The 14,269-nt window shown below is 30.0% G+C and overlaps 1 protein-coding gene across 2 annotated transcripts; it reads left to right on the forward strand.

The window, feature by feature from the left end:
* Window positions 1-8,801: 8,801 nt before the first annotated feature.
* LOC130813693 (zinc finger protein JACKDAW-like) lies at window positions 8,802-12,842 on the forward strand. 2 transcript variants are annotated; one of them, XM_057679537.1, is made up of 4 exons: window positions 8,802-9,084; window positions 9,583-9,982; window positions 10,592-10,839; window positions 11,870-12,842. In XM_057679537.1, exons 1-4 carry the CDS (start codon window positions 8,913-8,915, stop codon window positions 12,460-12,462), a joined length of 1,413 nt encoding a protein of 470 aa, XP_057535520.1. In that variant the 5' UTR covers window positions 8,802-8,912; the 3' UTR covers window positions 12,463-12,842. The 2 variants fall into 2 exon arrangements, with proteins under 2 accessions (XP_057535520.1, XP_057535521.1); XM_057679538.1 differs by having other exon boundaries at window positions 11,882-12,842.
* Window positions 12,843-14,269: the final 1,427 nt, after the last annotated feature.

A 14,269-nucleotide genomic window follows, 5' to 3' on the forward strand; every position in this document is an offset into this window, starting at 1 on the left:
TTATCGTTTATCTTAGATTCTCACTCAATAAAAAAAATAAAAAAAAAACCGTAGACCAGACCGTTCTAGAACGGTCTGGTCTGGTCCGGTCTGGTCTTTTGACTGGTCTAGTATGGTCTGAAAAATTTTCAGACCGGAATTTCTGGTCTGGTCTGATTTTTCTGTCAAACCAGACCAGACCGGACCGTGTGCAGCCTTAATGTTAAGTTTGTTTCACCCAATTCACTACATTTTTACATTTGGGTATAGGCTTATATGGTGTCCCTCAATTCTCAATTCCATTCTATCTACATCCTCAACTCTCTCTTTGTCTGATCATTTCTATATATTTTTCATTTATTTACTATTTGGGGGTGTTGTGATTGGTGTGACTTGAGTGCACATTTGATGAAGTGCATTCATGTGTAACCTTTGGGATGGAATCCCATGAATGTGTTAAGTTAGAGTATTAAGTTGATTATTGTGGTTTATGATGATGATTAAAGTATGGATTAATGAGGAAATGAAGTATGAGTTAATCAAGGGAGTTATGGGACTTAATGAAGAAGTGCAAAGGTTTAGTTCAAGATGCTCTACAGTGTAAGGTCGAGCAACTATAGACAGAAGCCTTCTGAAGTACCGCTCAACCAGCTCGCTCGACCGAGCGAGCTTCAGGATGGGTCGAACGAGTAGACAGAATGCAGACAGACACTTCCTGTATCCCGCTCGACCAGGCCGCTCGACCGAGCGAGCCCCTGCTTTGGTCGAGCGATGTTTCTGATGCTCCTAAAATGTTGTTTTATGACTCTTCATGTACTTAGGGATGTTTCATTATCATTTAATCATAGCTTTAATGTACTTAATGTAACTTAGTGTGATCTCTCCTATAAATAGAGCTCTCATTCATCAAAAGAAACATCCACAAATACACCCCAAGCCAAACACTAGCCTATATCTCTTCTCTATTGTAATTCTCCATATTTGAGAGTTCTTTGAACTCCTTTTGATAATATAAGAGATACTACACACCGGAGGACGTAGCCTTAGTTGGGTGAACCTCGTTAAATCTTTGTGTCGTTTTTATTGCTTTACTTTCTCCTACAAACATCGAAATCATTGTTAGCGTAATTTGTTTGTCACTAAACTTCATACACTTGATCTTGGCAATATTAGAGTTTGAAACACATCGTTCGAACTCTAATACATCGTCGTTCTCAGGGGGCATTTACCTTAATTACTTTCAATTACATAGAATCAAGCTTGTAGAAAAATAAAAAAATTTAGCAAACTTATAAAAGCATGGAGTATTTTTTTTCATAATTACTCGAGCGTTTTCCAATAGTTGAATCGTAGTAGATTGATGAGGCACATTCCCTCTATTTCAAAGGATTAGTCTCATTTGATTTTTTAGTCGTCATCATCATACCCAGTGTGTCCTACTTATAAAAAACTAAGGTTAGAGTTTGGAGAGGGAAGGACGACAGCAACTCATACCCATAAAGAAAAGCGCGACAACTCATTTGATTTTTTAGTCTTTTTTATTAATTTACCTCATTTTTATTATTAACTATGACTTACACATTTTTTTCGCTTTTTCATATACTATACTAACTCTTTTTACTTTTTTTGTTTTTCACCTCATCTATACTTGAGGCTATTTTTTTATGATAGAGTGAGTAGATTACATCAAAATAAACACATACTTCCAAGCCTATTTCAAAAATTTAAATCATAGAAGTATTGCAAATAAAATTGGACTACATTATGTGACATGCCAACGCATTTTGTGGTGTACCCCTATTATTTTATGCTTTTAGTAACACTAATTATACAAACTCCTATAATATACTGGACATTTTTTATTAGACCAATTCACTGAAAATGTCTCATTTCTATTTATGTTATTTTTTTTACCCTTTTACCCTTAATACAACAACGCAATAACACATAAATATCAATGTCCTTTATGGAAAAAGAGAATTTTCCACCCACTTTTAAGTGGTTCTCCACTCCTTGTTAATTTTAGTGCAAAACTCAAATGTCTCATTCTCTATGAATAAGAGGGAGTAATTAATATGATTTGTATTAATCACTACTAATAAACTCTGTTTTGTATATAGATATTATTGTATCGGCAAATTTGATGCTACAAATCCAACTTTTTTGCTTTTCTAAAAAGATCTCATGCATTTTCCAATTTATAACAATAAAATACGATTCCAAACCTTTATGAAAAGGTTCCAAATACACATTCATAAGACCAACTTATAACAAAAATATAAAAACTTCGTATTTCCTCGTTTTCACTTTAATTGTTTAATTTGATTTTTTAATTCTATTTATCATTCATTTTTATTATGTGCTTTGTTTTTAATTTATAAGTTAAAATATAATCATGTGGGATCTTGTTTGATTCGTCTTATTGTAAATTTTATTAATATCAACTTTATAATTTTTATTCAAGCACAATTAGAGATATTTTTTATATTGAAAACATACATTGACAATGTGTTAAAATTAAATGGGACATTTAAAGTAAATAGGAGGAAATATGATTTATAATGAAACCAAATTAAACATAACTCTTGTCAAAATAAAAAAATTCGAATTTGATTGCTAAATGTCACTACAATCTACAACACTATACTAATATTTTCAATCTTAGATATTTTTTAGGTTTATAAATGGTCAAGTGGGTTCAACACAATAGGCTTATTTTATTTTTTCTTTATTATACATATCAAATATACATAAATTTTCAAGAGTCGAAAGAGTAAAGTTGGGTCAAATGACCCCATAGCTTTTATTTTTATATATTATATATTATATAATTGAGAAATTATCAATGGTGCCCTTGTACTATTGAAAAATTACAATGGTACCGAACTGCATTTCAGTGGTATCCCCAATTATATGGTAATTACAACTGTGACCTTAATGATGAATTTTCCGTTAAATGTCCGTTAAATTTGGAATTTAACCTAACCATGGTTAGTTTCTTCATCTTTTTCCCTTTTCTCTTTCATGGCTGCTCTTCTTCCATGGCAGCTCTTCTTCCATGGTTAGTATGGAATTAGTCTTTGAATCTTTGCATTAGAAATACACTTACAAAACCCCACAATTCCTTCTAATTCAGTGTAATCCTAATTCCAGTACAAGCTCTTTCTCGGCATTAAATTTCTGGAAATTAGCTTCATGCTGCTGCATATAGAAACACACCCAATAATCAGCAATCAATTCAGGACTAATTCAAGATAATTTGGGGTTTACCCGAAATTTGAGGGTATGGGATTTGGATTTGATTTGTAGTTTCAATATTTAAGCAGATTAATCCATGGCTTGATGCTACCATTGAAAAGATATTAGAAAATTGAGTTGATTTTTCTCAAATGAATTAAATTTTGTGATGATTTTGATGATTTTCAAAATCAAATGACAGTAAGAAAGTTTTTGTGTTGATTAGAATGGATTGATAATCAGAAAAAGGGGAATTTTTGAGGTGTAAAGAAGCGAAATTCTGGGTTGAGATTATAAAATTCCAATTCTTGAAAACACATTTGCAAAGTAGAAGGGATTTAATTGGTTACGGAAAGAGTATCATTGTAAAACACAAAACTTACAATACTTAAAGCCAAGACTTTATTTGAAGAATACCCAATAATATACCCAGTTAGATTATTGAATTTTTAATTTATGCTGGAGTTGTCTTGTCTTGTAATTTGGAAGCTTTTTCTTAATTTTTTCTTGAACTATGAAGTTTTTGGGTGAGATAATTGGGGGGTTTAATACTGGAAGCTCATCTTAAAGGTTTAAAGAAAAGAGTATCCGTCTCTTAGATTCCATACTAAGCTGCCATGGAAGGAGAGCAGGAAAAGGGAGGAAGAAGAAGAAGAACCTAACCATGGTTAAGTCATTCGAGATTTAACGGCAACTTAACGGAAAATTGATTAATAGTGTCACGGTTGTAATTAGCATATAATTGGGGGGTACCACTGAAATGCAGTTGGGTACCATTGTAATTTTTCAATAGTACAAGGGTACCATTGATAATTTCCCTATATAATTTAATATTACTGGTTTTAAAACAAATGAACCGAGCAATGTTCTATGCAGATTTCGACCTAGCTAGATTTTTGGGTGTATATTAATATATGTTGATTTTCTTGGGGATGTCTTATATGATATTAATTATTTGTGTTCACCGGGAATTAGGGTTTGGTTCATTGGGAAGAAGACTTGTTGTAGTTTGCGTCTCCATACGTGTGCATGAGAATCCCATGTTCTTCATCCTTGTACTTAATTTGTTAATTAATTGATAATTAAAAGTATCCAATTCTTTGTAGAATGCTCCAAATGCATGCAGCCAAAATAAGTTTTTAGATTAATATTATTTTGTGTGGTACACATCTTATACTTCAATTTTAAATTTGTTCTTTCAAGCTTTCATGAAGACTATGTCTACGTCTTGATATAATTAATTTACTTGCAATTTACAAATTAAGGTGTACATAGAGATAAGTTGCATTTTTTTATGACAGGTAGACCGAGAAAAAGGGAAGATTATGTGAAAATTAAGTTTACGATATTATCCGGAAAAAGTGATATTTATTTCAACTGAGATAAAATTCGATTCTCTAGAGATAAATGCATCCAAATTAATGTAAATAAAGTAAAAATTTAAATATACTCTAAAATAATTGTTATTTTATCTATTTTAAAATACCTTCAAATACAAAAAACACCCATTCTTGTCAAAGTCAAGATATCTATTCATCAGCAAATTTGGTTGTCTAATTGCCGGAGAGCAATTTTAATATACATTAAAAAAATATTGGAAAAGAACGGTTTGCATTTTATAGGAATGCTATAGAATATCAAATATTATCTATAATAAACTCTATATTATATTTATTTTGTACAAAAATGATATCACCTTAAAAATAATTTTCTCAAACTTAAATTATGAGAGGATGTTCGTTTTAGAAAATTTTGAAAAAACTAAATTATTTCTATGCTTAGTTTAATTTGGATTTATTAAATTTAAGGCTTTAACATTATTATAGCTCGACAAATTAATTATATGCTGATTTAATTTTATTTTTTATATGGGTTTATATTTTCAGATTGATTGGACTATAGATTAATTGGGACTGAATGGGTCCCATTTGTCCACTACGAAGATTACTATATATGATTATACAATGATGATCAGTTATGAGCAAATAGTAATGAGCAATGAGTGAGTGAATGAGGCGATGAAGGCAGTAACCAAAGCAGCAAGTAAATCAAAAAAGATGGAAATTGGAAAGGAACACAACATATAGAGAGGCAGAGAGCATCATTTCACATGGACTGCATCCCAACACTCATCTATCCCATTCTCACTTCTCACCTATCACTATACCAATACTCTTTAGGTCCCTTTTAATTTGCATCATTTTCTATTTTAGTCCGTTTTACTTAATTTGCATCACTTTTATTTTTAAACTATGATTCATCACTTCCTTTTAATCACATTCATACATTTTAACTTTCTTTCAATTTCATCTATACAATTCATTCTCTCTCTTTATTTATTACCATTATCTATCTTTTTCTTAAAAAACAACACATTTCTCTTTAATGCAAATCATTCAGGACGGAGGAAGTACTTCAGTTTTTTTATACACATGAAATACCCCATGCAATAGATCTACTACTTGTAGTATTAGCACTATTATTTATTCGGCTTGATACAAGCATTAAGGAAATGATTGATTGATAGCAAGATACTATTGCTTTCTTTAAACAATGACATAAGTGTATGAATTACTGAGATATGGAGTAGGAATAAAATATAAATAAATAAAATAATTAATAAGTTACGACACTCCATAACAAGGTAGTAAATATTGTGAAACGAATAGAAAAAAGTGTAACAAATATTATAGAACGGAGTAGTAGCAAATTATTTGGTATAACTTTTATATGTAAATGAACTAATATTTTGTCCTTTGAATTTCTTCAATACGCAAGTGATTAATGTATCAAATTTGGGAAAATACATACTTCATCTAACAGAACATGTAGAATGGGGAGTATATCTAAATAAATGGTTGTTGCTGGTTTGACTAACCGGAAATATTAGCCTATAAATCAACTGTTATGAAAGTATTTAGTAAAAATTAATTGTATTAATTATTTATTTGAGAAAAAATAAAAAACTAAAAATTAATGAAAAAACTATTCCAAATACATCTAATAACATTTTATTTTGGACTTAAAAATCATTTATGAAAAACTTTGTTTTAATTATTTGACCAAAAAAAGCCAAAAAACGAGTGCAAACACTCAAAAGTGTAGATTATGTAGAGTACTACAATTTCTGAAACAGTTTTGCTGACAATCACTTTTTTGGGTCTACACAACACAGCTGAGAGTAGTGTAATTATGATATAATCATGGTGATTGAAAAGACCATAAGAAAGCCAACTCACTTTTCTAAGCTTCCTATTTTCGTACCTTTTTCTATCCAATTCACACTTGCATTTGCTTAATATTTGCCTTTCTCTCTTTACCTTTTAGCTTTTCTTATGATCCCCAAAATCCATAATTTTTAAATCTATAAGGATTAAGTATAAGAATTCCCTCTTTATCTTATACTCAAAAAAAATTCCCCCTTTATCTATTTAAAAAAAATATACTCTTTTGTCCCGTTTAAAAACTAATAAATTAGTTTAATAAAAAAGTGATAAAATATTTAGAAATTAGATAAAATGTAAAAAATTAAAATTGAATTTAAAAAAATTTATTTGGACAAACTAAAATAAAAAAAAAGACAAATTAAATGAGATATAGAAGTACTATATTATTTGACCTATAACATTAATGATAATAATGATAATACAATAGAATATTTAGTCTTGTGTATGGATATAAAAATATATCAAATATCATCAACTTATCACATCAAATTCACTTGTAATTGTGTGCAATTATTATGGAAACTTTGAGGATTGTTAAAATATAAATTTGAATTTATCACCAACTCACGTGTTGAATATATTATATTATATTTATCTTTTATTTTGTTTTCTAATTTACTATATCAAATACATTTAATATTATTATTATTATTATTATTATTATTATTATTTTGTTAAGGAACACCCCTTAAGGCGTTCATTAGCCTTTTGCCTTTTATAATAGTATCTTTTGATTATTGACGCTAATTTGTAATCATTCGTTGATATACAATATATTTGACAAACTAGCTATGAAACCATTAAAAAGAATGTTTTCCTTTTTTAGATATTTTTCATCTCATAATTATTATTCATACGGAGTATTATCCATTCATAAAATATTATTTAGATACTAATATTAATATTTAACTTTATAACTATATTATATCACATAAATTTGAATAACTTTAAGTGAATTGAAAGTCAACATAGACTACTTAACCCTAACAAATGAAAACTTATTTTTTTACCTAGCTAAGTATATTAAGAACCTATATTATATAAATAAAAGTAATCAAATTTATTAATTACAAAATAATAATAAATTATTTAAGAGTAGAAAATAGGAAAAAGAAAGGGCAGTTAGCTAGAGGACAATAAGAAAAACACAGTAGCCAGTAAATCTGTGGTACTCTATACAATCCTACACCATTTTTGATTCTCTCTCTCACCCACATACCTAATCCTTATACTTCTGGTTGTTAATCCTTGTATTTTAATTTAACTTTTGTAATATTTCTTATTTTAAGTTAGTGATAGTTTATTACTTTCTTTAATTTTTATCTATATATATTTTTTATTTTTTTTCACTTTTAAATCTACCTATACAATTTAATACTTTCTTCGTTATCTGATATTTGGTTAATTTCTTTTTGCACGCAATTTAATATATATTTTGACATAAAAAATTTTTATTTTGACTAAATAAAAATTATAAAAATTATATATTAAAATACTAATTGTTAAGAATAAGAATAAAAAAAATTCTATTTAAATATATTATTTCATATATGCAAGAGTAGAAATTCCCATAATAAAATTGAAGATAAATAGTGTTATCAATATATCGAATATTATGTCAATTATTTATATTGCAATATGTAAAACGAATGAAATCTTTCTTTCTTATCACGAGGAAGAGAGAGAAAATGCCATGAAATGTGAACAAAGGAAGGGCCCACCATTTTTAAAACTATGGCTGACCAACTTTGATTAAAGAGCTTGTATGAAAAAAGAAACAAGACGACGTACACAAGAGAAACAGACATAAACAAACATTAGTACTACAATCTCTAGGAGAAAACTTTTAGTTGTTTTTTTCAATTTCAAAATTAACACAATAAAATTAAATTTTATCTCAGTTAAAATATATATTACAATTTAATATGTTCTTTTGTTAGATTATACAATATATTTTGAAATCTTAATTATCAGCTTAAGCTTTTAATTGAGTTAGTTCCTTGACATGATATCATAAAGTATGTTATACAATCTAACACCTTTGATTCTCGATATAAGACCTTTTTCTTCTCTTAGCCTACATAGTAGACCTAAAAAGACCAAAAACAAACACAACTTAATACTTCTACATGGTTATTGGAATAGTAAATAAATTGAAGTATGTATTTGGTTTGTTCTATGATTTGGGGGTTTGTTGTTCTTTTGGCATAATCCGTGAGAATAGAATTAAAGAGAGGAAAAATTTGAATATTTTGTGTTTGTTTCTCTAGAATATATATATATATATATATATATATATATATATATATATATATATATATATATATATATATATATATATATATTACTTCCCTTGTTTCTTTCCTAGTTCCTTGTAATACCTGTTTTTGTTTATTAAAGTTTAAATAGTTTTGTGTTTCTTGGAAGTTTGTTGTTTGATATAAACTTACAATAAGTCCAACAACAAACATGAATTTGCAAGCTATTGGAGGAGATGGTTTTTCTTTATCTTCTTCTATTAGAGGATTTTCTCATCAAAAACATCTTCATCTTCAACAACAACAACCTAGTAATGTCAATAATAATCCTAATCATCCTCCTCCTCCTTCCAAGAAGAAGAGAAATCTCCCGGGAACACCAGGTAACTTCATTCATTTTCTAATAGAGTATATAACATATTATAATTCTGATAGAATTTATAACATATTTTGAGACTAAAATCATAAGATTAAGCTATTAATTGATTTGGTTTCTTGATATCGTATTAGAAGCCAAAACGCGACAAAAGGGTCACGATTTTGAATTCTATTCACCCCTCACTTAAACACTGATATCTTAGAGCCATGTATGATTAGGGTTTGTGTTGCATCCACGGTTCTAACCTTAAAGCTCTTAAGTGATGGCGTGTGTTAGAGTATGTAAATACCTTAAAACTGTGAGTCAATGATCATTTTTGTTGATTTGGGCGCTTGATATGATATCAAACAACTCAATCAAAAGTGTAATATAATCTAATGGTTGTAATTAACCCTAAGATATGTTATATTTTCTATCAGTGTTAATTATTATTATTATTATTATTATTATTATTATAATCATTAATATATGTAAAATGATATGAAAAATGAATGAATTACAGATCCAGATGCAGAAGTGATAGCATTATCACCAAAGACACTAATGGCAACAAATAGATTCATATGTGAAATATGCAATAAAGGGTTTCAAAGGGATCAAAACCTTCAACTCCATAGAAGAGGACACAATTTACCATGGAAACTAAAACAAAGAAGCAATAAAGAAGTAGTAAAGAAGAAGGTTTACATTTGCCCTGAAAAAACATGTGTACATCATGACCCTTCAAGAGCTCTTGGTGATCTTACTGGTATTAAAAAACATTTCAGCAGAAAACATGGTGAAAAAAAATGGAAATGTGAAAAGTGTTCTAAGAAATATGCTGTACAATCTGATTGGAAAGCTCATACTAAAACTTGTGGTACTAGGGAGTACAAATGTGATTGTGGTACACTCTTTTCCAGGTAACCTAAACAATTTTTTTTCTTAAATAAAGTAGAATTTTAGCTGATCGGAGTGACTGATTTAAAAACCGCTTAAGTTGTTTCAAGTAGCCAACTTACCAAACCCTATGGATCTTCTTTTCGTAAATAAAGGATCGGAGATTGATAGTTGATTGAAGTGACTGATTTAACAATTATATGTTATTTCAACTAGCGCTCAACTTACCAAACACTAACATTAGATGGTTTGAACACCAACTATCTATTTATTTTGCCCAACTCCTAGATCAATAAAAATGATTTTTAGGGTTTGTTTTTATTTTGAGCAATAACCTTGTGTTTTTTGTTTAAAATTTTTGTAGGAAAGATGGTTTTATTATTCATAGAGCTAAAATTATAACTTATAAGTTGTTTCAACTGGCCAACCTATCAAACATTAGTATGAGATGGTTTACCACCAATTAACCATCTATTTGTACTAAAATAAACTAAAATTATCCGGCAAACTATTTTGTCGAACACCTAGCTCGATCAATATAAATGATTTTTAGGGTTTCATTTAATTTTGAGCAATAAATGTTATTTGGGGTAATGAATTAATGTTATATTTTATGTTTAAAATTATTGTAGGAAAGATAGTTTTATTACACATAGAGCTTTTTGTGATGCTCTTGCTGAAGAAAGTACAAGTACAAATACAATTGCTCCGTCAAGTACTCTAAGTTTCAATACTGATCCTACTAACAAATCTATGCTTAATAATAGTGGGTTTGTTAGTCAAGGACTTGATCAACATCATGTCCCTGGAATTTCACACTTCATCAATTCAGGTTTTCGACCCCATTTTACCAACATGGCTCCTGCTAATCTCACTTCAGGTTTGTACCTAACTTTTTGTATTTTGAACTAATTTTATTGTCTAAACCTATACACTTGATATGTAGGATGGCAAAATCGTTATATTAAACATAGAAGTTGATAAGCACGTTATTTTATCCAAAAATTATGATAATAATATTAGTGTATATAATATTGTTGGTCAAAATTATGCGTTTCTCGTAAAATTGGTACATTTCTAGAGAAACCAGTATTTTCGTATAAAGTTAGAGTTCGGGGAGAAAAATAGTAAATATATCATACTCGTACCTCCTCCATTGAGAAAACAAAGAGAATTGCGCTCGGTCAATTAAACTCCAAACAAAACAAGCCCTGAAAAATGACATATATCAAAGATGTCAAACCGGTTATTTATAAGAATAGGCACACACTTCTTGTATGATCTAACCTATGGTCACATTATGCACAATATCTAATAGAATCCACTCAATGCATCAGATAAACATAAAAACTTTCAACCATAATATATCAAATTGATATTTTATTTGAAGAATTAATTCAATTAAAAGCTCAATTTGATGGTTATAGCTTATATATACTCCATTCGTAATAACTTAAATCAACTATAATCATTTGCTGTTCTAACTTGTTATAAGAATCATCAACTACATCATTATCCCAGTTTCTCAAACCTGTATGAATAATATTGTCATAAGTTTCTTTTTTAAGTGTTGCATGTAAAAGTAGAACAATTAAACCTTTTGTTGGTGTAGTGAAATTCATATCATTATTTTGTAAGATTATATGTCTTGAGTTTCAACTATCAATTTACATTTTTAGTTGAATTGATTTCTTGACATGGTATCAGAACCACCATGATAAGAAGTCACGCGTTATGAAATATTTAACGATAGATATAAGGAGGGTCTGTGTTGTATTTATACTTCTAGCCCAAAGATCTATTATATGAAGGATCGTGTTAGAGTATATATAATATATCCCAAAGCTTCAACCATATTTGTACATACTTGTATCCTAATCAATGTCACATGATATAACTAATCTTTACAGGTTTACCTGCAGAAATGATTGAAATGGCAACTACAACAAACCTTTTAAACTCATGTTCAACCCCAAATGTGAGCTCATCTTTCTCACTTACACCAAAAGAGAAAGGAAAAAACAACAACAATAACACCAACTTGGTTCAAACCTTAGGTTCATTATATTCACACAACCAAACAAACTCCAATACTTTAACTCCCATGTCCGCAACTGCACTCCTTCAAAAAGCTGCTCAAATGGGTTCCACACGAAGCAACAATAACTCATCTTTTCAAGGAACATCCATGGGAGTTCCTGAAGCTTTCTCGGGTTCTGAAAACATTAGCAATGGCGATGGGAGGTTCGTTGGGAGCTCAACTGTTGGGTCATCTATGGCGGCAACATCAGTGAGTAATCTAAGTCAATTGATGATGAATCCCAATATGGTTGGTACAAAAACACATAATGATTCGGGAGCAAATGGGCTAACTAGAGATTTTCTTGGTATGAGACCAATTGGAGATGGGGGTACTAGACCGTTTTTACCTCAAGATTTAGTTAGTTTTGGTTCTATGAGCTCAAGTATGGGACGATTTGATGTTGGTTTTGGTAATAATTAGGTTTATATGAAGATTACAGGGTTAATCTGGGATATTAGTATAGGGTGAGTTGAACAGCTGTATTTGTAATATGCATGTGTGTTGAACCAATGATTTGATATTAATTGGAGTTTTGATCAAATGACTTGATCGAGTAATAGGTATGCAGGTTCGAGTTTAGATTGCCCGGGAGTCTAGCTAAGTAGCTAGTAAATTACAAACAAAACTAAGCAGCATCGGTAATCATGTCTAGCTACCTCGTTCGTGGAGTAAAAATTGCATATTTTATAAGGTTGTGTTTGAGAAGAATTATTTAATTTCAAATTGTAGATTTTAATTATGAAGTTACAAATGAAGAATTGAGAATGAGAATGTTTGAAAAGTAATTCTCAGATTCTCAACTTAACTACTTTTAAAACAATATGGTTTAATTGATTTAAATCTAAATTTGATTTTTTTTATTCGCCAAATACTAATGGCTTAAGATTTATAGCTTTTTGGTTTCAAATTGTAATGGACTAAATAAAATGACTTAATAAATCACGTGCACTTCTTATCTATGTGAAATTGAACATGACATATTGATATTTGCTACCTAAGGTCAATCAAAAACAACCTTTTTGTTACCTTATGAAGAGTAAGGTTGTTTACATTCAAACCCTCAAATTCCACCAGAGAATAGCAATGGAATAATGCAATATTGTTGTTGCCAAATTCTAAATTTAAGCCAATTATAAATTTTATGATGAAATTATTGTTTTCAAATATAGCGTTAGGTTAATTGATTATGAGATTGAAATGGTGGTGGATTGACGAGGACGAAGGAAAAATTTTAACACTGTGTTAATTGTTGGAAAGGGAAACTGGTAGTGTTGAATTATGCATATTTGTTTTTATTGCGCATGCGGCATCTTGAACAATTTTAATGGAGAGAAAATGATTGAGTATATATATTCAAGACGCCAAGCTAATATATTATATTAATTACAAATATATTTTTTGGGACACGAGTTGAAGTCGATTAACCTCAGCAAAAATTCGTTATTGGTTGTAGGCTTGTAGTGACATTTGTGCTTAGTCCTTGATTTGTTCTCATGAGTAAAAGCTCATTTATTTTAGGTTAATGGAGCTATATTTCACGACGAAAAGTAGACTCCTCATACATTCATCTTCAACACATTTCATTCAGCAATTTGACATCACATATTTACCCATGCATCAAATGATAAGTTATATATACTTTAACACGCAAACTTGTGTGGGAACTCTTTTGGTTAGATGTATGGTAAAACATGTCCTCTTCACACTTTGTGCTAAATATTTCACTTGAGAGAGGTTTAAGATTTGATTCTCAAAAGGATTTGCAAGAAACGAAGATTGAAAATAAACAAAAAATAAAAAAACAGACAACAGCACAAAAGGCACTACCTTCCACGAGGGCCTCCTAGAATGAGGAAAACCAAAATCCTAGGTGAGCATGTCTCATTAGAATTACGCTTAAACTGGTTCGTGGTGTGGTGGTGGTGATTGTGGTTCACTTATCTTGTTTTGACTCGGTGACTTGGCGTTGCGAAGCCCTTTGCCCTGTTATATTTCGGTTGAGTATGTGTGAACTACATAGAGCTTTTCTTCACTATGAGTTGGTGTTGAGGTCCCCCTCTACGTGTTAAGGTATGACGGTGTCGGTCGTCTCTTCTTGGCTTGTCTTGTGTCGAGGTGGTGTTTACGGTTCACTCCTCCTTGTTTGTTTCAGTGGCTAGGGGTTCGAGGGTGGCAAGGTTGGTGTGGCCGTAACTTGTGTTGGTGGTCTCTTGTGTTGCCTTGTGGT

This window comes from Amaranthus tricolor, chromosome 5 (assembly GCF_026212465.1).
Source record: "Amaranthus tricolor cultivar Red isolate AtriRed21 chromosome 5, ASM2621246v1, whole genome shotgun sequence".
Taxonomy (NCBI): Eukaryota; Viridiplantae; Streptophyta; class Magnoliopsida; order Caryophyllales; family Amaranthaceae; genus Amaranthus; species Amaranthus tricolor.